Source organism: Oncorhynchus mykiss, chromosome 5 (genome assembly GCF_057628025.1).
Source record: "Oncorhynchus mykiss isolate SJ-2025 chromosome 5, ASM5762802v1, whole genome shotgun sequence".
Lineage (NCBI taxonomy): Eukaryota > Metazoa > Chordata > Actinopteri > Salmoniformes > Salmonidae > Oncorhynchus > Oncorhynchus mykiss.
The window spans coordinates 4,410,546-4,434,094 of NC_143026.1; the positions used below are offsets into that span (position 1 = coordinate 4,410,546).

The window sequence follows — 23,549 nt, forward strand, 5'->3', positions numbered from 1 at the left end:
AGTGACATTTTAAATGGGTCGACACAGCCTACACAGTGATGAGGAGAGCGGGCTGTTTGGGCTTCGACAAGCCCCTGTTCCTCTTAAAGCTAGAGGGGGGTGATGTGTCTGACCTGACTCCATTCCATGAGTCTGTTATGCAGGCGTGGAGAGTTTTCAATATATCCCGTAAGACCTGCACGCCACCAGGGATGTGGCTTTTTGAATAGCTTCTTTTTCACAACACTGCCACCCAGTCCCATGCTCTGGGTTCAGCCAGCCTACGTTCATTCCTGTTAGGCGTGGGGTGTACCAGGCTGGGTCATCTGATGCGGAGCAGGAGCAGATCGTTGGAGGAGCTGGGAGAAAGAGCGGGGAACCGATTATCTCGCCTACTGAGGAAGGTCGTCTCTGAGGTCTGTGATTCCTTGCCAGTACTTCATCGGCAGTATGTGACTGATACTTCCAATTCCTATTGACGGAGGGTCTGGATGATGTGCTGAATGTTAGTGCTGTGGTGGGGGCATTAGAACAGGACGGAGGGTCTGATGATGTGTTCTCTGTGCTGAATGTTAGTGATGTGGTGGTGGGGGCATTAGAGCAGGACAGAGGGTCTGATGATGTGTTCTCTGTGCTGAATGTTAGTGCTGCAGTGGGGGGGGGGGGATCATTAGAGGAGGATGGAGGGTCTGGATGATGTGTTGATTGTTAGTGCTGCAGCGGGGGGGGGATCATTAGAGGAGGATGGAGGGTCTGATGATGTGTTGAATGTTAGTGCTGTGGTGGGGGGGGCATTAGAGGAGGACGGAGGGTCTGGATGATGTGTTGATTGTTAGTGCTGCAGCGGGGGCATTAGAGGAGGATGTGGGGATGCTGCTTTCCTTCCATACCCCGGAGCTGGGGAAGTTCAAGGAGATGGGGGAGTTGAAGGAGCTGGGGGAGATCAAGGAGCTGGGGGAGTTCAAGGAGATGGGGAAGTTCAAGGAGCTGGGGGAGTTCAGGGAGCTGGGGGAGTTGAAGGAGCTGGGGGAGATCAAGGAGCTGAGGGAGTTCAAGGAGATGGGGGAGATCAAGGAGCTGGGGGATATCAAGGAGCTGGGGGAGTTCAAGGTGCTGGGGGATATCAAGGAGATGGGGAAGTTCAAGGAGATGGGGGAGATCAAGGAGCTGGGGGAGTTCAAGGAGATGGGGGAGTTCAAGGAGCTGGGGGAGATCAAGGAGATGGGGGAGATCAAGGATATGGGGGAGATCAGGGAGCTGGGGGAGATCAAAGAGCTGGGGGAGTTCAAGGAGATGGGGGATATCAAGGAGCTTGGGGAGTTCAAGGAGATGGGGGAGTTCAATGAGATTGAGGAGTTTGAGGAACTGGGAGAGATCAAGGAGCTTGGGGAGATCAAGGAGAACGGGGAGATCAAGGAGATGGGGGAGATCAAGGCTCTAGGGGAGATCAAGGAGATGGGGGAGATCAAGGAGATTGGGGAGTTCAAGGAGCTGGGGAGATCAAGGAACTGGGGAAGTTCAAGGAGATGGGGGAGATCAAGGAGATGGGGGAGTTCAAGGAGCTGGGGGAGATCAAGGAGCTGGGGGAGATCAAGGCTCTGGTGGAGATCAAGGAGATGGAGGAGTTCAAGGAGCTGGGGGAGTTCAAGGAGATGGGGGAGTTCAAGGAGATGGGGGAGTTCAAGGCTCTGGGGGAGATCAAGAAGATGGGGGAGATCAAGGCTCTGGGGGAGATCGGGGGTGTTTGGTCCAGGTGCCTCCCCAAGAGGCTGTTTGCGATCATTATATAAACTGCCTATTGAAAAGCGCACAGCTGACCTCCAATGGAGGATAATACATGGAGCCATAGCTACCAATATGCATCTGGTACACCTGGACCCTACTGTTGGGGAGGGGTGTCCATTCTGCATCTGGTACACCTGGACCCTACTGTTGGGGAGGGGTGTCCATTCTGCATCTGGTACACCTGGACCCTACTGTTGGGGAGGGGTGTCCATTCTGTGCTGAGTCTGAAACTCTGGCACATCTGTTCTGACAGTGTCCCAGGTTGGTTGGGATGATTGACCTGATCACTAGTTGGTTCTCAGCTCTGGGAGAGGTTTTCTCTTCCCAACTGTTTATATTTGGGCTAAAGTACAGGTTTAGTCGAAGGGGTGTAGTTCTCTTAACTTTGTGTCAGGGGGCAGCTAAGTTAGTAATATGGAAGACAAAAGAATGGTGTTTGGGGACAGGGGTCGGTGGACGTGGTGGGCATGCTGGAGGGGATGTTGACAGTGAGACTGAGGGATGAGTTTGCCTATTACAAAATTGTTAATAACATTGGAATGTTTATGATTATATGTGGTATTCAGAGGCTGTTGTGTTTAGTTACTGTGGAGGAAGAGTTGGTGTTGTGTTGATGTTTAACCATGTATTTGTTTGTTTGAGTGTTTATTGTGTTTATTGTGTTTGTGGGTTCAGATCCAATAAAGTTTTTTTTAAACTCTCTCTCTCTCTCTCTCTCTCTCTCTCTCTCTCTCTCTCTTCTCTCTCCCACACTCTCTTTTTTCTCCCTACTCTCTCTCTCTACGCTCTCTCTCTCTTCTCTCTCTCTACGCTCTCTCTCTCTCTCTACACTCTCTCTTTTCTCTCTCTCGCTACGCTCTCTCTCTCTCTTCTCCCTCTCTCTACTCTCTTTCTTCTCTCTAGTCTCCCTCTCTCTACTCTCTTTCTTCTCTCTAGTCTCTCTCTTTATCTCTCTTTCTTTCTTCTCTCTCTCTCTATCTCTCTCTCTCTCTCTACTCTTTCTCTCTCTGGTTGAATAAGGCACATATCTCTCTGTCTCTTTCTGTTTCAGAGTGTGGAGGTGAACGGGCAGAGTTATAAGATGGAGGGGCTGAAGAAGTTCACAGAGTACTCGTTGCGTGTCTTGGCAGTGAACCGCTATGGCCCTGGGGTCACCACAGAGGACATGAGCATCACCACGCTGTCTGATGGTACGTCAGAACTACACTCACTCTTATTGGTTCACTGTGTGAAACACTCACTCTTATTGGTTCACTGTGTATAGCACCTTTTCCTACTGGTTCACTGTGTGTAACACCTTCTCTTATTGGTTCACTGTGTGAAACACTCTCTCTTATTGGTTCATTGTGTGAAACACTCACTCTTATTGGTTCACTGTGTGAAACACTCACTCTTATTGGTTCACTGTGTGAAACACTCACTCTTATTGGTTCTCTGTGTGAAACACCTTCTCTTATTGGTTCATTGATTGAACTACACTGACTCTTATTGGTTCATTTGATAGAACAATAATCAGGTATGGGCAAAAAATGTCAAAATAAAATGATAATATAGACATATAAAGTACCGTAAATATCAATGTATCAAAAATAAACTACAAAGTACTTGTGTTTTTGTAATGTATTTAACTAAAATATATTTTCAAGTAGTGGGCCTGAACAACAACAAAATGATCAGTAAGGTCACAAAACTGTTTTACTGCTTTGACTGTGAGATGTTGTTGTTTATCTGCCCTAGTTGAGCAAGTCACTCAGGATAAGCCTTGCTAAATGACCAAAATGTTCCTGTTCATTAGGACACTCAACGGGAAAAAAAACATTGAAAAAACAAATGTTTGAAACCATTCTACGACAGCCAAACGTTTCTTACTGACTCCAGGTAGACCCTCGCTTGTTTCAGTCGGGCTTGTTTCTTCTCATTTCGGTGCCAAAATGAACAGACCCCTTGCGGGGAATTGGTTTAACGTGTGTTTACTGAAAGTCTGTGTCTTTCATGCTTTTCACTTCTGATTGCAGTGAGATAAACAGCTACATAATGAATTAAACTTAATCAAGAATTCATTAAATGGTTTATCCTCTATTACTAAATGTCTCATTGCATTTGACACACATGAGTTACTTGCATGTCACCAGTCAATGTGTTTGAGTACCAAACGGCACCCTATTCCCCTATATAGTACACTACATTTGACCAGACCTTAAGGTGGGAGAATAGAGAATAAGGGGGCCATTTTTTTGGGGGGGGGACACATTCAGTGTATGAATTTTGCACACTTTATTTTCTCGTTAATCAATTTCTGGCTGTGTCAGTCAACTCTGCCAACCCACATGGATCCACGTTGGAATAGTCTGATTACCTGCTCCAGCGCTCTTTAGGAATCAACAGGATATGTGCCAAATGCTATGCCCTATTCCCTACATTTGACCAGGGCCCCATAGTGCTTTGTTCAAAAGTAGTGCACTATGTAGGGAATAGGATGGCCACTCGGGACACTTTCACAGACAGTCTCATCAAACTCGCAGATTAAATGAGTCCCGAAGACATTCCCCTGGGACAGCGTCAAATACTCTTGTTCCATTGGCTGCTTCCCTGTGAACATTTCCTACAGTAAACTACATTAACTGTATAAAGGGGACGTATTTCCCAACCTTCATCCTCCTAAACACAGACTACCTACCTGTAGAGACGTTGTACTCCAGACGACCTACCTGTAGATGGGTTGTACTCCAGACTACCTACCTCTAGAGGGGTTGTACTCCAGACTACCTACCTGTAGAGGGGTTGTACTCCAGACTACCTACCTGTAGAGGGGTTGTACTCCAGACTACCTACCTGTAGAGGGGTTGTACTCCAGACTACCTACCTGTAGAGGGGTTGTACTCCAGACTACCTACCTGTAGAGGGGTTGTACTCCAGACTACCTACCTGTAGAGACGTTGTACTCCAGACTACCTACCTGTAGAGGGGTTGTACTCCAGACTACCTACCTGTAGAGGGGTTGTACTCCAGACTACCTACCTGTAGAGGGGTTGTACTCCAGACTACCTACCTGTAGAGGGGTTGTACTCCAGACTACCTACCTGTAGAGGGGTTGTACTCCAGACTACCTACCTGTAGAGGGGCTGTACTCCAGACTACCTACCTGTATAGGGGTTGTACTCCAGACTACCTACCTGTATAGGGGTTGTACTCCAGACGACCTACCTGTAGAGGGGCTGTACTCCAGACTACCTACCTGTATAGGGGTTGTACTCCAGACTACCTACCTGTAGAGGAGCTGTACTCCCCAGGAACAGACTACCTACCTGTAGAGGGTCTGTACTCCCCAGGAACAGACTACCTACCTGTAGAGGAGCTGTACTCCCCAGGAACAGACTACCTACCTGTAGAGGGTCTGTACTCCCCAGGAACAGACTACCTACCTGTAGAGGAGCTGTACTCCCCAGGAACAGACTACCTACCTGTAGAGGGTCTGTACTCCCCAGGAACAGACTACCTACCTGTAGAGGAGCTGTACTCCCCAGGAACAGACTACCTACCTGTAGAGGGGCTGTACTCCCCAGGAACAGACTACCTACCTGTAGAGGGGTTGTACTCCAGACTACCTACCTGTAGAGGGGTTGTACTCCAGACTACCTACCTGTAGAGGGGTTGTACTCCAGACTACCTACCTGTAGATGGGTTGTACTCCAGACTACCTACCTGTAGAGGGGTTGTACTCCAGACTACCTACCTGTAGAGGGGTTGTACTCCAGACTACCTACCTGTAGAGGGGTTGTACTCCAGACTACCTACCTGTAGAGGGGTTGTACTCCAGACTACCTACCTGTAGAGGGGTTGTACTCCAGACTACCTACCTGTAGAGGGGTTGTACTCCAGACTACCTACCTGTAGAGGGGTTGTACTCCAGACTACCTACCTGTAGAGGGGTTGTACTCCAGACTACCTACCTGTAGAGGGGTTGTACTCCAGACTACCTACCTGTAGAGGGGTTGTACTCCAGACTACCTACCTGTAGAGGGGTTGTACTCCAGACTACCTACCTGTAGAGGGGTTGTACTCCAGACTACCTACCTGTAGAGGGGTTGTACTCCAGACGACCTACCTGTAGAGGGGTTGTACTCCAGACTACCTACCTGTAGAGGGGTTGTACTCCAGACTACCTACCTGTAGAGGGGTTATACTCCAGACTACCTACCTGTAGAGGGGTTGTACTCCAGACTACCTACCTGTAGAGGGGTTGTACTCCAGACTACCTACCTGTAGAGGGGCTGTACTCCAGACTACCTACCTGTAGAGGGGTTGTACTCCAGATTACCTACCTGTAGAGGAGCTGTACTCCCCAGGAACAGACTACCTACCTGTAGAGGGGTTGTACTCCAGACTACCTACCTGTAGAGGGGTTGTACTCCAGACTACCTACCTGTAGAGGGGTTGTACTCCAGACTACCTACCTGTAGAGGGGTTGTACTCCAGACTACCTACCTGTAGAGGGGTTGTACTCCAGACGACCTACCTGTAGAGGGGCTGTACTCCCCAGGAACAGACTACCTACCTGTAGAGGGGTGTACTCCAGACTACCTACCTGTAGAGGAGTTGTACTCCCCAGGAACATTTCCTACGGTACCTGAGAGGGGACATGATATTACACACCCTTCTCAGAGGAGCAGCGGCTGTATCTACCAAGCGTTTGAAAGTACGAGTATCGATCCTGGATCAATTTAGCCTTTCTGATTGGATGGAATCGGATGGATGTGGTCCATGATCAACACACCTACTTTGGAACACTTGATAGAGTCCAGACTTGACTCTTTTGTGATTCCAATTAGATCTACTCAAACAAACTGAATTCTGTTACGTCATACAGAATGCGTGCTGCGCACCTAAACAGATCCTTCAGACGTTAGAGTTCTGGAGTTTTCTTTTTAAAAGTTAGTTCAGGGTTTGTTGTCTAGTCTGATCTCGAGCTTGTCTTATCCCACTTATCCCTCTTTCTTTCTTTTTCTCTCTCTCTCTCTCTCTCTCTCTCTCTCTCTCTCTCTATCTCTCTCTCTCTCTCTCTCTCTCTCTCTCTCTATCTCTCTCTCTCTCTCTCTTTATATCTCTCTCTCTCTCTCTCTCTCTCTCTCTCTCTCTCTCTCTCTCTCTCTCTCTCTATCTCTATCTCTCTCTCTCTCTCTCTCTCTTTATACCTCTCTCTCTCTATCTCTCTCTTTATATCTCTCTCTCTCTCTCTCTCTCTCTCTCTTTATCTCTCTCTTTATACCTCTCTCTCTCTCTCTCTCTCTCTCTCTCTATCTCTCTCTGTCTCTCTCTCTCTCTCTTTATACCTCTCTCTCTCTCTCTCTCTATCTCTATATCTCTCTTTATATCTCTCTCTCTCTCTCTCTCTCTCTTTATCTCTTTATCTCTCTCTATCTCTCTCTCTCTCTATCTCTCTCTCTCTCTCTCTCTATCTCTCTCTCTCTCTGTACTATTTTGTTTTGTGACATTCTCCTCTTCTGTTATGGCTTTCATGTTGTCTCTGTCTCCTTCTCTCTCTCTCTCTCTCTCCCTTTCTTTCTCTCTTTCTCTCTCTCTCTCCCCTCTCTCTTTTTCTCTCTCTCTCTCTCTCTGTACTATTTTGTTTTGTGACATTCTCCTCTTCTGTTATGGCTTTCATGTTGTCTCTTATGTGGATCAGAGCCAAGTCTTTGACTGACTGGAATCAGATTGCAGTAGTTCATTTTACTTTTGCTGGTTGTCCCGGGAGATAAGTTGTCCGCTATGAAAGAAAGTTTTGAACACAAAGAAGGATCAGAGAGGATCTTGTTTGCTACACACAGCTTTAACTGGTTCTAAAACTGGAAGCTACGCTAGGCTACGGAACCAAAGCTTTAATTGGACCTAAACTGGAAGCTACGCTAGGCTACTGAACCAAAGCTTTAATTGGATCTAAAACTGGAAGCTACGCTAGGCTACGGAACCAAAGCTTTAATTGCATCTAAAATTGGAAGCTACGCTAGGCTATGGAACCAAAGCCTTAATTGGATCTAAAACAGGAAGCTACGCTAGGCTACGGAACCAAAGCCTTAATTGGATCTAAAACAGGAAGCTACGCTAGGCTACTGAACCAAAGCTGTAATTGGATCTAGAACTGGAAGCTACGCTAGGCTACGGAACCCTACCTTTAATTGGATCTAAAACTGGAAGCTATGCTAGGCTACGGAACCCTACCTTTAATTGCATCTAAAACTGGAATCTATGCTAGGCTACGGAACCCTACCTTTAATTGCATCTAAAACTAGAATCTATGCTAGGCTACGGAACCCTACCTTTAATTGCATCTAAAACTGGAATCTATGCTAGGCTACGGAACCCTACCTTTAATTGCATCTAAAACTAGAATCTATGCTAGGCTACGGAACCCTACCTTTAATTGCATCTAAAACTGGAATCTATGCTAGGCTACGGAACCCTACCTTTAATTGCATCTAAAACTGGAATCTATGCTAGGCTACGGAACCCTACCTTTAATTGCATCTAAAACTGGAATCTATGCTAGGCTACGGAACCCTACCTTTAATTGCATCTAAAACTGGAATCTATGCTAGGCTACGGAACCCTACCTTTAATTGCATCTAAAACTGGAATCTATGCTAGGCTACGGAACCCTACCTTTAATTGCATCTAAAACTGGAATCTATGCTAGGCTACGGAACCCTACCTTTAATTGCATCTAAAACTGGAATCTATGCTAGGCTACGGAACCCTACCTTTAATTGCATCTAAAACTGGAATCTATGCTAGGCTACGGAACCCTACTTTTAATTGCATCTAAAACTGGAATCTATGCTAGGCTACGGAACCCTACCTTTAATTGCATCTAAAACTGGAATCTATGCTAGGCTACGGAACCCTACTTTTAATTGCATCTAAAACTGGAATCTATGCTAGGCTACGGAACCCTACCTTTAATTGCATCTAAAACTAGAATCTATGCTAGGCTACGGAACCCTACTTTTAATTGCATCTAAAACTGGAATCTATGCTAGGCTACGGAACCCTACCTTTAATTGCATCTAAAACTAGAATCTATGCTAGGCTACGGAACCCTACCTTTAATTGCATCTAAAACTGGAATCTATGCTAGGCTACGGAACCCTACCTTTAATTGCATCTAAAACTAGAATCTATGCTAGGCTACTAAACCTCAGCTTCTAATTTGAAATGTCTAACCTGTTGTTTAACTGTGATGAGCTGTCTAACATCAAGCTATTGATTTACGTGAACTGTTAACCCCAGGATTATGACTGTGCTGTGTGGTAATTCTCATAGATTGTTGAGGACCGGCCTCTCTATCAACCCTCTCCAGCTTGAAAGATTTACAATGCGGCTCATTAACGTTTTGCCGTGTTTATTTTTTGACGTGTCAGCGACACATAATGTGAAGAGAGGCGAGCGAACTGCAAATCGCACAGACACACTTTTCACTTGGACTTGTCGTCATGTTCTGCTAAGAGCTTCAAAAGAGCTGTGATCTCTGAAAGTTTAGATGTTTTTCCGGTTGTGATGGGAACAAGCAGGAAACGGTGGCGGTGCCAGGCTTGCCGTCGTGGGAGGGGCTTAAGGGGCCTGGCTCGCACTAACGTACCTCCTTGCCCGTCCAAATAAAATATTGAAGTATTGATCATTTATTTGACCGAGACGCTCGCCGGCTGAAAGACACATCATGTATCTGATGCTGTCTGGACAGTGAAACAGCATCTCTCTGTCTCAGTATGTGTAGACCATGTATCTGATGCTGTCTGGACAGTGAAACAGCATCCTCTCTGTCTCAGTATGTGTAGACCATGTATCTGATGCTGTCTGGACAGTGAAACAGCATCTCTCTGTCTCAGTATGTGTAGACCATGTATCTGATGCTGTCTCAGTATGTGTAGACCATGTATCTGATGCTGTCTCAGTATGTGTAGACCATGTATCTGATGCTATCTCAGTATGTGTAGACCATGTATCTGATGCTATCTCAGTATGTGTAGACCATGTATCTGATGCTGTCTCAGTATGTGTAGACCATGTATCTGATGCTGTCTCAGTATGTGTAGACCATGTATCTGATGCTGTCTCAGTATGTGTAGACCATGTATCTGATGCTGTCTCAGTATGTGTAGACCATGTATCTGATGCTGTCTCAGTATGTGTAGACCATGTATCTGATGCTGTCTCAGTATGTGTAGACCATGTATCTGATGCTGTCTCAGTATGTGTAGACCATGTATCTGATGCTGTCTCAGTATGTGTAGACCATGTATCTGATGCTGTCTCAGTATGTGTAGACCATGTATCTGATGCTGTCTCAGTATGTGTAGACCATGTATCTGATGCTGTCTCAGTATGTGTAGACCATGTATCTGATGCTATCTGGACAGTGAAACAGCACCTCTCTGCCTCAGTATGTGTAGACCATGTATCTGATGCTATCTGGACAGTGAAACAGCACCTCTCTGTCTCAGTATGTGTAGACCATGTATCTGATGCTGTCTCAGTATGTGTAGACCATCTATCTGATGCTCTCTGGACAGTGAAACAGCATCCTCTCTGTCTCAGTATGTGTAGACCATGTATCTGATGCTGTCTGGACAGTGAAACAGCACCTCTCTGTCTCAGTATGTGTAGACCATGTATCTGATGCTGTCTGGACAGTGAAACAGCATCCTCTCTGTCTTAGTATTTGTAGACCATGTTTCTGATGCTGTCTGGACAGTGAAACAGCATCCTCTCTGTCTTAGTATTTGTAGACCATGTTTCTGATGCTGTCTGGACAGTGAAACAGCACCTCTCTGTCTCAGTATGTGTAGACCATGTATCTGATGCTGTCTGGACAGTGAAACAGCATCCTCTCTGTCTTAGTATTTGTAGACCATGTTTCTGATGCTGTCTGGACAGTGAAACAGCATCCTCTCTGTCTTAGTATTTGTAGACCATGTTTCTGATGCTGTCTGGACAGTGAAACAGCACCTCTCTGTCTCAGTATGTGTAGACCATGTATCTGATGCTGTCTCAGTATGTGTAGACCATGTATCTGATGCTGTCTCAGTATGTGTAGACCATGTATCTGATGCTGTCTCAGTATGTGTAGACCATGTATCTGATGCTGTCTCAGTATGTGTAGACCATGTATCTGATGCTGTCTCAGTATGTGTAGACCATGTATCTGATGCTGTCTCAGTATGTGTAGACCATGTATCTGATGCTGTCTCAGTATGTGTAGACCATGTATCTGATGCTATCTGGACAGTGAAACAGCACCTCTCTGCCTCAGTATGTGTAGACCATGTATCTGATGCTATCTGGACAGTGAAACAGCACCTCTCTGTCTCAGTATGTGTAGACCATGTATCTGATGCTGTCTCAGTATGTGTAGACCATCTATCTGATGCTCTCTGGACAGTGAAACAGCATCCTCTCTGTCTCAGTATGTGTAGACCATGTATCTGATGCTGTCTGGACAGTGAAACAGCACCTCTCTGTCTCAGTATGTGTAGACCATGTATCTGATGCTGTCTGGACAGTGAAACCTCATCCTCTCTGTCTTAGTATTTGTAGACCATGTTTCTGATGCTGTCTGGACAGTGAAACAGCATCCTCTCTGTCTTAGTATTTGTAGACCATGTTTCTGATGCTGTCTGGACAGTGAAACAGCACCTCTCTGTCTCAGTATGTGTAGACCATGTATCTGATGCTGTCTGGACAGTGAAACAGCATCCTCTCTGTCTCAGTATGTGTAGACCATGTATCTGATGCTGTCTGGACAGTGAAACAGCACATTTCTGTCTCAGTATGTGTAGACCATGTATCTGATGCTGTCTGTACCAAAGTATTGTGGCATGTGATACTATTTCTGTCCAGACAGCATCAGACACACGGGTACCTGTAGAGAGGGGCTCTGTTTCTCTTGGTCGGATGCTTATTCTCAGGTGATATAGTTTCAGCAGAGAGGAAGAGGTAAAGCAAGAGGGCTCACTCCCACCAAACTCTGTCCAGTACAAGCCCAATGCGTTTCTATGGGAATAATATGCAGACGTAAGCTTGTCGCCTGCCTTCCCGCCTTTGGGACAAAGACTCCCATTGTTAAGGCTGAGACATCAGAATCTCCTCATTACATACAGATCTTTGATTTCAACCTCTTGTGAATCGGAAAGGAACGATGGCGTTTTCACAGTGAGCTGTTAGGATGCTGGGTTGACCTAAAGTAAATTGATGTCTCGCCAAAATTATATTATGTCTTGTGTTTAAATAATTTCCGTTCAAAACACTTCACAAGGGAACATGACTTGAGGATCATTAGCTTATTTTGGAGAGAGAAAAACATTGCCACGGATTGTTTTAAATCACAACTGTGTTTTTTGGGAAGCCCTGAATTTTGGGTTTAGTACTCATGGAAATGAGACTAGTTGACTGAGTTGCGGCTGTCACTGAAAAGTGTCAAGAAAATCTGTGTCGAGATAAACGTGTCTTGAGTTATAATTTATAAAACGTTGAGACAAGAAGAAGGGGGGAGGAGGGGGGGGGGTGAAGATATGGTGCGTCTCTCTCCAGAATGCATGCTAGCAATAGCTCAAGTCAAGACAGATAGATATGGAGGCAGACAGGCGGAGGAGGGAGATACATGTGATTGAAAGAACCTGAATGTTAATCAGGATATTTTCTACTGTTTTTATTTTGTTGGCTTTTAGGCCTATGTATTTTTACTTAGTAGATGATGGGTCTACTGCTACATTGGTCTATAGACTATCTCTGAGTTATAGGTCTACTGCTACATTAGTCTATAGACTATCTCTGAGTTATATGCTCTCATTTCTTTAGCCTCCAATGGACCACGGTGTATCAATGTGTCCGTATGGCAGAGACTAGTTTAATCATTTACCTTCAGATTTTTTTACGATTAACGGTGCGTGTGACAAATGATTTTGAGAAACTAAAATGTGAACTGTTCCACGAAAATGTGCATCTGAAAAGAATCAGAACTGGCACACAGATGGGTAGAGATGGTAGGATAAATGGTAGGATAAATGGTAGGATAAATGGGAGGATATATGGTAGGATAAATGGTAGGATAAATGGTAGGATAAATGGTAGGATAAATGGGAGAATATATGGTAGGATAAATGGTAGGCTAAATGGTAGGATAAATGGGAGGATATATGGTAGGATATATGATAGGATAAATGGTAGGATAAATGGTAGGATAAATGGTAGGATAACTGGTAGGATAAATGGTAGGATAAATGGTAGGACATATGGTAGGATAAATGGTAGGACATATGGTAGAATAAATTGTAGGATAAATGGTAGGATATATGGTAGGATATATGGTAGGATAAATTGTAGGATATATGGTAGGATGAATGGTAGGATATATGGTAGGATAATTGGGAGGATAAATGGTAGGATAAATGGTAGGATAAATGGGAGGATATATGGTAGGATAAATGGTAGGACATATGGTAGGATAAATGGGAGGATAAATGGGAGGATAAATGGTAGGATAAATGGTAGGATATATGGTAGGATAAATGGGAGGATAAATGGGAGGATATATGGTAGGATAAATGGGAGGATATATGGTAGGATAAATGGTAGGATAATGGTAGGATAAATGGTAGGATAAATGGGAGGATAAATGGTAGGATAAATGGTAGTATAAAGGTTAGGATAAATGGTAGGATATATGGTAGGATAAATGGTAGGATATATGGTAGGATATATGGTAGGATAAATGGTAGGATTTTTGGTAGGATATATGGTAGGATAAATGGTAGGATAAATGGTAGGATGAATGGTAGGATGAATGGGAGGATAAATGGTAGGATAATTGGTAGGATAAATGGTAGGATAAATGGTAGGATAATTGGTAGGATATATGGTAGGATAAATGGTAGGATGAATGGTAGGATGAATGGTAGGATAAATGGTAGGATAGATGGGAGGATAAATTGTAGGATATATGGTAGGATGAATGGTAGGATATATGGTAGGATAAATGGGAGGATAAATGGTAGGATGAATGGTAGGATAAATGGGAGGATAAATTGTAGGATATATGGTAGTATGAATGGTAGGGTATATGGTAGGATAAATGGGAGGATAAATGGTAGGATGAATGGTAGGATAGATGGGAGGATAAATTGTAGGATATATGGTAGGATGAATGGTAGGATACATGGTAGGATGAATGGTAGGATGAATGGTAAGCTTCCGGAGATTTGAAACTCACCAGCTGTCTACTGTAAGTTCTTTACTATCACAACTATTTAAAGAAAAAGGCTGTGAGCACCTGAACACACAGGAGGTCTAGTGAAGAAACAAGCCATCCTACGGGAGTCAAAGGCCCGTCCGACTGATTGGTTCTGGGTCACTTCCACAACCAATATCTGAAAATCCTCAGCAGCACTCTGGCCAAGTCATTGGCACTCAATGAGCATACTGGGTGTTTTACACCAGTGGTTCCCAACTCCGGTCCTCCAGTACCCCCACAACAGTGTAAACGTTGGATTGTAGTCCCGGACAAGCACACCTGATTCAACTTGTCAACTAATCATCAGGCCCTCAATCAGTTGAATCAGGTTCAATTGTCAGGTATGTTTTGTGCTGTTGAGGGCACTCGAGGACCGCAGTTGGGAACCATTGTTTCACACAACTTACTTCTTGTCCAACTGAATCAGTTGAATCTATGGGTCTATTCCTCCCTGCTTGGTGCCTATCAAGATACAGAGCCTAGCCCACTCCTCTTTCCATATCTCTCTCTCTCTCTCTCTCTCTCTCTCTCTCTCTCTCCCTCTCTCTCTCTCTCTCTCTCTCTCTCTCTCTCTCTCTCTCTCTCTCTCTCTCTCTCTCTCTCTCTCTCTCTCTCTCTCTCTCTCTCTCTCTCTCTCTCTCTCTCTGTCACTTTCAGTTCAAAGCAAGGTCCTCTCCTCTCAGCTCCTCTTAGCCCCTCAGCTCCTTTTAGCCCCTCTCAGCTCCTCTTAGCCCCCCTCAGCTCCTCTCAGCCCCTCTCAGCTTCTCTTAGCCCCTCTCAGCTCCTCTTAGCCCCTCTCAGCTCCTCTCAGCCCCTTCCAGCTCCTCTTAGCCCCTTTCAGCTCCTCTCAGCTCCTCTTAGCCCCTCTCAGCTCCTCTTAGCCCCTCTCAGCTCCTCTTAGCCCCTCTTAGCCCCTCTCAGCTCCTCTTAGCCCCTCTCAGCTCCTCTTAGCCCCTCTCAGCTCCTCTCAGCCCCTCCCAGATCCTCCCAGCTCCTCTCAGCCCCTCCCCGCTCCTCTCAGCCCCTCCCAGCTCCTCTCAGCCCCTCCCCCCTCCTCTCAGCCCCTCCCAGCTCCTCCCAGCTCCTCTCAGCCCCTCCCAGCTCCTCTCATCCCCCCCCCAGCCCCTCCCAGCCCCTCTCAGCTCCTCTCAGCCCCTCGCAGCTCCTCTCAGCCCCTCCCCGCTCCTCTCAGCCCCTCCCAGCTCCTCTTAGCCCCTCTCAGCTCCTCTCAGCCCCTCCCAGATCCTCCCAGCTCCTCTCAGCCCCTCCCCGCTCCTTTCAGCCCCTCCCAGCTCCTCTCAGCCCCTCCCAGCCCCTCCCAGCTCCTCCCAGCCCTCACTTTCTTATTGCTCCTGATTGTGTCCTTGTGTTCAGTGCAGAGCTGAGAGGGTTAAGAGGGTTGAAGGAATGTATCTTCTGTCAGATCCCATTAACGGAATGTTTCAAATGAGCCCCAAGAGCTGAATTATATCTCCCTGCTTAGTCAATGCTCCTTGTGCTGTCGTAAAGAAACCACCGGGCCGGCCGGCTGCAGCCACCATCGCTTCTCTCTCTCTTTATTGCCGGCTGGCTTCGTCTTTCTCTCTCTGAGGTAATTAATTACTCCCCCCCCCCCCCATCCCCATCCCCATCCCACACACCGGCCACCACGGCTTTAAGCCAAGCCTGTACTTCAGGCACACTGCCGACCAGGCTGGCAGGTCACTCAAGCACATGCCAGTGTCACTACTACCAACCCGCCTCCTCCACTACCTGTGGACCGTGTGCTGCCAGAACCTGTACAGCTGAAGGAGTTCTGTCGTCTGCAACCTGGACAGCTGAAGGAGTTCTGTCGTCTGCAACCTGGACAGCTGAAGGAGTTCTGTCGTCTGCAACCTGGACAGCTGAAGGAGTTCTGTCGTCTGCAACCTGGACAGCTGAAGGAGTTCTGTCGTCTGCAACCTGGACAGCTGAAGGAGTTCTGTCGTCTGCAACCTGGACAGCTGAAGGGGTTCTGTCGTCTGCAACCTGGACAGCTGAAGGAGTTCTGTCGTCTGCAACCTGGACAGCTGAAGGAGTTCTGTCGTCTGCAACCTGGACAGCTGAAGGAGTTCTGTCGTCTGCAACCTGGACAGCTGAAGGAGTTCTGTCGTCTGCAACCTGGACAGCTGAAGGAGTTCTGTCGTCTGCAACCTGGACAGCTGAAGGAGTTCTGTCGTCTGCAACCTGGACAGCTGAAGGAGTTCTGTCGTCTGCAACCTGGACAGCTGAAGGAGTTCTGTCGTCTGCAAGCTGGACAGCTGAAGGAGTTCTGTCGTCTGCAACCTGGACAGCTGAAGGAGTTCTGTCGTCTGCAACCTGGACAGCTGAAGGAGTTCTGTCGTCTGCAACCTGGACAGCTGAAGGAGTTCTGTCGTCTGCAACCTGGACAGCTGAAGGAGTTCTGTTGTCTGCAAGCTGTACAGCTGAAGGAGTTCTGTCGTCTGCAACCTGGACAGCTGAAGGAGTTCTGTCGTCTGCAACCTGGACAGCTGAAGGAGTTCTGTCGTCTGCAACCTGGACAGCTGAAGGAGTTCTGTCGTCTGCAACCTGGACAGCTGAAGGAGTTCTGTCGTCTGCAAGCTGGACAGCTGAAGGAGTTCTGTCGTCTGCAACCTGGACAGCTGAAGGAGTTCTGTCGTCTGCAACCTGTACAGCTGAAGGAGTTCTGTCGTCTGCAAGCTGGACAGCTGAAGGAGTTCTGTCGTCTGCAACCTGGACAGCTGAAGGAGTTCTGTCGTCTGCAACCTGGACAGCTGAAGGAGTTCTGTCGTCTGCAACCTGGACAGCTGAAGGAGTTCTGTCGTCTGCAACCTGTACAGCTGAAGGAGTTCTGTCGTCTGCAACCTGGACAGCTGAAGGAGTTCTGTCGTCTGCAAGCTGGACAGCTGAAGGAGTTCTGTCGTCTGCAAAACCTGGAATTATGGCAACCTGTTTTGGAAGTTCCGTCTTTGATAGCGGTTTAAAATAAATATATGTATATATATATATATATATAATATAGTGGTCTCCAGTGGTCTCTTCCTCTGACTGTATAGAATGTTGTCATTGATAGATGAGATACGTAGAAAGGTCAGTCTTGTTATCTGTCATTCATGTCACCTAATTAGGTCCTTCTAAAGGGGTCGTTTCCATCCTGCGTGCCCATTGGCCCGGGTTGGAGAGGCCCTGTCGTAGATAAGCCTGACGGAGTGTCTCTTTAATGTCACCATTTACTTCGTTCACTACATCTAAAAACTAGGAAGTCAATTCAAGGAAGACCAGATCACCACTTCCTCTGTTCTCAATAATCTAAGTCACTACATCTAAAAACTAGGAAGTCCATTAAAGGAAGACAAGATAACAATTTTCTTCAGCCTACTGTAATTCAACCTATTTAGTTTCTCGACAGGAAATGTACTTCAATTACTTACTTAAATAGGTTTTGTCTACACGGGCTTTGTGTCGATATTCTGAAGCGATATATCTCTCGTCAAATGTAATTTGATAATTCAATGTTCAAGTAACTAGTGTTAAGTCCGTGGAAGACGGATGTGTCTACAATCATTAGAATCGTTTGACTTGATCAGAATGGGACTGTAATACATCTGGACTCTAGGACACATGCTGGTACCTGTACGTTATAGCAGGGGTCCCCAATAACAGTCACGGGACGATTTGTTCTTGAGCGGATGGTCGGGGTGCCGGAACAAAATTATATACGGATATAGAATTTGACAAAAAAAATAAAAATCATTTCAAACCTTGATTACATTGAGATACGATCACATACAGGATGCCTCTGCATTAATATTAATATATACATTAATATGCGAATACTTGGTAACAGATGTAAAAAATCACTTTTGAGCTGAGTTCCTGGTGATTTTACAGTCCCTCATGTCCAACAACAGATGTGTCCCGTGTGTGGAACCCTGCTTTTAAATGTATGTATTTGTTTCATTCATTTTATCATGTGTTATTTCCTACAAGCTTCAGTAGCTGGGGCCCCTACAGGCTTCAGTAGCTGTGGTCCCTACAGGCTTTAGTGACTGGGGCCCCTACAGGTTTCAGTAGCTGGGGCCCCTACAGGTTTCAGTGACTGGGGCCCCTACAGGTTTCAGTACCTGGGGCGCCTACAGGTTTCAGTGAGGATCCCCTACAGGCTTCAGTAGCTGGGGCCCCTACAGGTTTCAGTAGCTGGGGCCCCTACAGGTTTCAGTAGCTGGGGCCCCTACAGTCTTCAGTAGCTGGGGCCCCTACAGGTTTCAGTAGCTGGGGCGCCTACAGGTTTCAGTGAGGATCCCCTACAGGCTTCAGTAGCTGGGGCCCCTACAGGTTTCAGTAGCTGGGGCCCCTACAGGTTTCAGTAGCTGGGGCCCCTACAGGTTTCAGTAGCTGGGGCCTCTACAGGCTTCAGTAGCTGGGGCCCCTACAGGCTTCACTAGCTGGGGCCCCTACAGGTTTCAGTGACTGAGACCCCTGCAAGTTTCAGTAGCTGGGGCCCCTACAGGTTTCAGAAGCTGGGGCCCCTACAGGTTTCAGTAGCTGGGGCCCCTACAGGCTTCAGTAGCTGGGGCCCCTACAGGCTTCAGTAGCTGGGGCCCCTACAGGTTTCCGTAGCTGGGGCCCCTACAGGCTTCAGTAGCTGGGGCCCCTACAGAAATCAGTGTATTTGTTTCATTCATTTGATGTGTTATTGTGTTATTTCATCCACAGTGCCAAGTGCTCCACCACAAAACATCTCCTTAGAAGTCGTCCTCTCCAGAGTGAGTACATGCAAGTTTTGTGATTTAAAATATATCATATGTGCGAATATATATCCTTTGGGCTATAAAACATCAATGCTATGAAGTCGTTTGATGACATGTCCACACACCTCAGTCCGAAACACAGAGAACATGTATTGTTATTGACATAAATGTCTTGGCTTCACCTTCCAGCCAGTTGGGTCTGTCTGTGTGAACCGAAACGATTGATTATATACATTGCTTCAATCCAGAATGAGCTGCCTACCTTGCGACAGACAGACAGACAGACAGTGTTTATGCCAGATTGGATCCCTGGAGTAGCAGAATAATTCAGAACAGCCAAAAGTTGTCTCAGAAAAACATTTTGCAGTAGCTGGGGCCCCTACATAAATTAGAGACTGGGGCCCCTTCAGAAATAAGAGACTGGGGCCCCTACAGAAATTAGAGACTGTGGCCCCTACAGAAATCAGTAGCTGGGACCCCTACAGGTTTCAGTAGCTGGGGCCCCTACAGGTTTCAGTAGCTGGGGCCCCTACAGGCCTCAGTGACTGGGGCGCCTACAGGTTTCAGTGACTGGGGCCCCTACAGGCTTCAGTGACTGGGGCCCCTACACGTTTCAGTGAGGATCCCCTGCAGGCTTCAGTAGCTTGGGCCCCTACAGGTTTCAGTAGCTGGGGCCCCTACAGGTTTCAGTAGCTGGGGCCCCTAAAGGTTTCAGTGAGGATGCCCTACAGGCTTCCGTAGCTGGGGCCCCTACAGGTTTCAGTAGCTGGGGCCCCTACAGGTTTCAGTAGCTGGGGCCCCTACAGGTTTCAGTGACTGGGGCCCCTACAGGTTTCAGTAGCTGGGGCCCCTACAGGTTTCAGTGAGGATCCCCTACAGGCTTCAGTAGCTGGGGCCCCTACAGGTTTCAGTAGCTGGGCCCCTACAGGTTTCAGTAGCTGGGCCCCTACAGGCTTGGTGTGGCTCCTGAGGAGGGCATAGTGCTTGAGAAAGGGGGAAAAAATAGGAAATTCAAGTCTTGAACAGCACAAACAGATTTGGGACCAGAAAATATGTCCAAGCCTTGAAGTGAGAGAGAGAGAGAGAGAGAGAGAGAGAGAGAGACAGAGAGAGAGAGAGAGAGAGAGAGAGAGAGAGGGAGGGAGAGAGAGAGAGAGAGAGAGGGAGGGAGAGAGAGACAGAGAGAGAGAGAGAGGGAGAGAGAGAGAGAGAGAGAGAGAGAGAGAGAGAGACAGAGAGACAGAGAGAGAGAGAGAGAGAGAGAGACAGAGAGAGAGAGAGAGAGAGACAGAGAGAGAGAGAGAGACGGCAGTTGTCCGTGATATTTCTATCATATAAAGGAACTGTGACACTAGCTGCCGAGGCACCAGCTAGCCCAGACTAGATGAATAAAGAGCCCACCTTTAAAAAAAAAAAGTGATTGACTCTTTACTAGATAAAACCTTGGGGGGGCGGGGTTATGAGTCATGGCGTCTCTCTAAACCCCTTCAGGTGTGAATTGATTTTACTGTAACACCTTGTGGTGGTGGTGGAAGAATGGATTAATCTGGATTATATTGTCATTATGGAGAGTGACCTTCCAATCTGGTCATGTTTGACTAACGTTATAGTACATTATATATCCCAATGTGGACTCTCTTCATTTTGGTTAAAAATAGTGCAGGTATATAGGGAATAGGTTGCAATTTTGGGACACAGGAAAAACAGCAAACCACTGATCCAATTTAAACAGGACAGACTGAGTGTTGTCTAAACAATATGTATTGGCATTTCCTATCATTATTGACAATATTGACATTTCCTAACATGAGAGAATGAGAACTTGATGCTTTAAATGGAAAGTCCTTTCAGGAAGTTTTATGGTATAAAGAAAGTCTTATAGAGAAAATGCTGGGTGATAGAGTTCCATTCGCTAAGTATATGGTTGGTTTTGGACAGCTAGGCTTGATGGTTTACACATTGACAGTCAGAAGCTAGGCTTGATGGTTGACAGTCAGAAGCTAGGCTTGATGGTTGACAGTCAGAAGCTAGGCTTGATGGTTTACACGTTGACAGTCAGAAGCTAGGCTTGATGGTTGACAGTCAGAAGCTAGGCTTGATGGTTGACAGTCAGAAGCTAGGCTTGATGGTTGACAGTCAGAAGCTAGGCTTGATGGTTGACAGTCAGAAGCTAGGCTTGATGGATTACACGTTGACAGACAGAAGCTTGATGGTTTACATGTTGACAGTCAGAAGCTAGGCTTGATGGTTTACACGTTGACAGTCAGAAGCTAGGCTTGATTGTTGACAGTCAGAAGCTAGGCTTGATGGTTGACAGTCAGAAGCTAGGCTTGATGGTTGACAGTCAGAAGCTAGGCTTGATGGTTGACAGTCAGAAGCTAGGCTTGATGGTTGACAGTCAGAAGCTAGGCTTGATGGTTGACAGTCAGAAGCTAGGCTTGATGGTTTACACGTTGACAATCAGAAGCTAGGCTTGATTGTTGACAGTCAGAAGCTAGGCTTGATGGTTGACAGTCAGAAGCTAGGCTTGATGGTTGACAGTCAGAAGCTAGGCTTGATGGTTTACACGTTGACAGTCAGAAGCTTGATGGTTTACACGTTGACAGTCAGAAGCTAGGCTTGATGGTTTACACGTTGACAGTCAGAAGCTAGGCTTGATGGTTGACAGTCAGCTTGATGATTTACACGTTGACAGTCAGAAGCTAGGCTTGATGGTTGACAGTCAGAAGCTAGGCTTGATGGTTGACAGTCAGAAGCTAGGCTTGATGGTTGACAGTCAGAAGCTAGGCTTGATGATTTACACGTTGACAGTCAGAAGCTAGGCTTGATGATTTACACGTTGACAGTCAGAAGCATATTAAACTATTATAGAAAGCTGAATGACTTCCATACTGACCTCCTAACCCTAAACTCAACCCTAAACCTTACCCTTGGGGCGGCAGGGTAGCCTAGTGGTTAGAGTGTTGGACTAGTAACCGGAAGGTTGCAAGTTCAAGCCCCCGTGCTGACAAGGTACAAATCTGTCGTTCTGCCCTTGAACAGGCAGTTAACCCACTGTTCCTAGGCCGTCATTGAAAATAAGAATTTGTTCTTAACTGACTTGCCTAGTTAAATTAAAAAAAACGTACCCTAAACCCAAGCGTTACCCTAACCGCAAGCGTTAACAATCCTTACCCTAAACCCAACCCTTACCCTAACCCTCAACCTTACCCTAACCCCAAGCATAACCCTAACCACTAGCATTACACTAACCCAAAACCTTACCTTAACCCTAACCCCAAGAATTACCCTGGGTGGGGTAAGGGGTGTGTACACTCAAGTGTAACCCTAAACCAGATGGAGCTACACACAATTCATCAGTCCAGTTGGAAGCAAATTGAATAGAGAAAAGGACAAAGTTTTACAAACACTAGTTTTGTGTGATGCATGGCGACCCAGGGATCTGTAGTTACTGATACAGCAGTTTAGAAACAAACACAACGTGAAATACATCAACACAAGGCATCGTTCCAAGGTTGTTTGTTGTAGAGAGAGAGAGAGAGACAGAGCGGAGAGAGGGAGAGAGAGAGAGAGAGAGAGAGAGAGGAGAGAGAAAGGGAGAGGGAGAGAGAGAGAAATTAGGGAGAAATGGCACCATTCCAAGGCTGTGGTTGTAGCAAGAGAGAGAGAGAAAGAGAGAGAGAGGAGAGAGAGAGGGAGAGAGAGAGGGAGAGAGAGCGAAGGAGTGAGAGTGCGAAAGAGAGAGCGGTAGATAGAGAGAGAGAGAGAGAGAGAGTCTAAGCCAACCCAACAGTGACAGTCAGGTCTGTGGGGACCGGAGTGGGTGGTGTGTGTGAGCGTGTAGCAGGGATGCAGTTGGTTGTCAAACATCTGTGTAGCATGGTCGTCATTGTCATCAGAGAAGAGTCCCAGTAGGTGGGCGTATTATTCCCCAAACCCTCAGCATGTTACACCCAAGCCTGCCCAGGGATTTAACTGTGCTGTGTCTCATCATGTTATATCCCAGACTGCCCAAGGATTTAACTGTGCTGTGTCTCATTATGTTATATCCCAGACTGCCCAAGGATTTAACTGTGCTGTGTCTCATTATGTTATATCCCAGACTGCCCAAGGATTTAACTGTGCTGTGTCTCATCATGTTATATCCCAGACTGCCCAATGATTTAACTGTGCTGTGTCTCATCATGTTATATCCCAGACTGCCTGGGGATTTAACTGTGCTGTGTCTCATCATGTTATATCCCAGACTGCCCGAGGTTTTAACTGTGCTGTGTCTCATCATGTTATATCCCAGTCTGCCCGAGGATTTAACTGTGCTGTGTCTCATCATGTTATATCCCAGACTGCCCGAGGATTTAACTGTGCTGTGTCTCATCATGTTATATCCCAGACTGCCCGAAGTTTTAACTGTGCTGTGTCTCATCATGTTATATCCCAGTCTGCCCGAGGATTTAACTGTTCTGTGTCTCATCATGTTATATCCCAGACTGCCCAAGGATTTAACTGTGCTGTGTCTCATCATGTTATATCCCAGACTGCCCAAGGATTTAACTGTGCTGTGTCTCATCATGTTATATCCCAGACTGCCCAAGGATTTAACTGTGCTGTGTCTCATCGTGTTATATCCCAGACTGCCCAAGGATTTAACTGTGCTGTGTCTCATCATGTTATATCCGAGACTGCCCAAGGATTTAACTGTGCTGTGTCTCATCATGCTATATCCCAGACTGCCCAAGGATTTAACTGTGCTGTGT

General features: G+C 46.5%; 1 protein-coding gene across 2 annotated transcripts in view; it reads left to right on the forward strand.

Annotated features, from left to right (window-relative positions):
• LOC110513199 (netrin receptor DCC) overlaps positions 1 to 23,549 on the forward strand; it is a 607,044-nt gene that overhangs the window by 401,868 nt on the left and 181,627 nt on the right. For both annotated transcript variants that reach the window (XM_036976621.2, XM_036976622.2), the window contains exons 11-12: positions 2,816 to 2,954; positions 18,761 to 18,810. In XM_036976621.2, the coding sequence (XP_036832516.2) occupies positions 2,816 to 2,954; positions 18,761 to 18,810 (189 nt within the window). The remainder of the gene's footprint in view (positions 1 to 2,815; positions 2,955 to 18,760; positions 18,811 to 23,549) is intronic.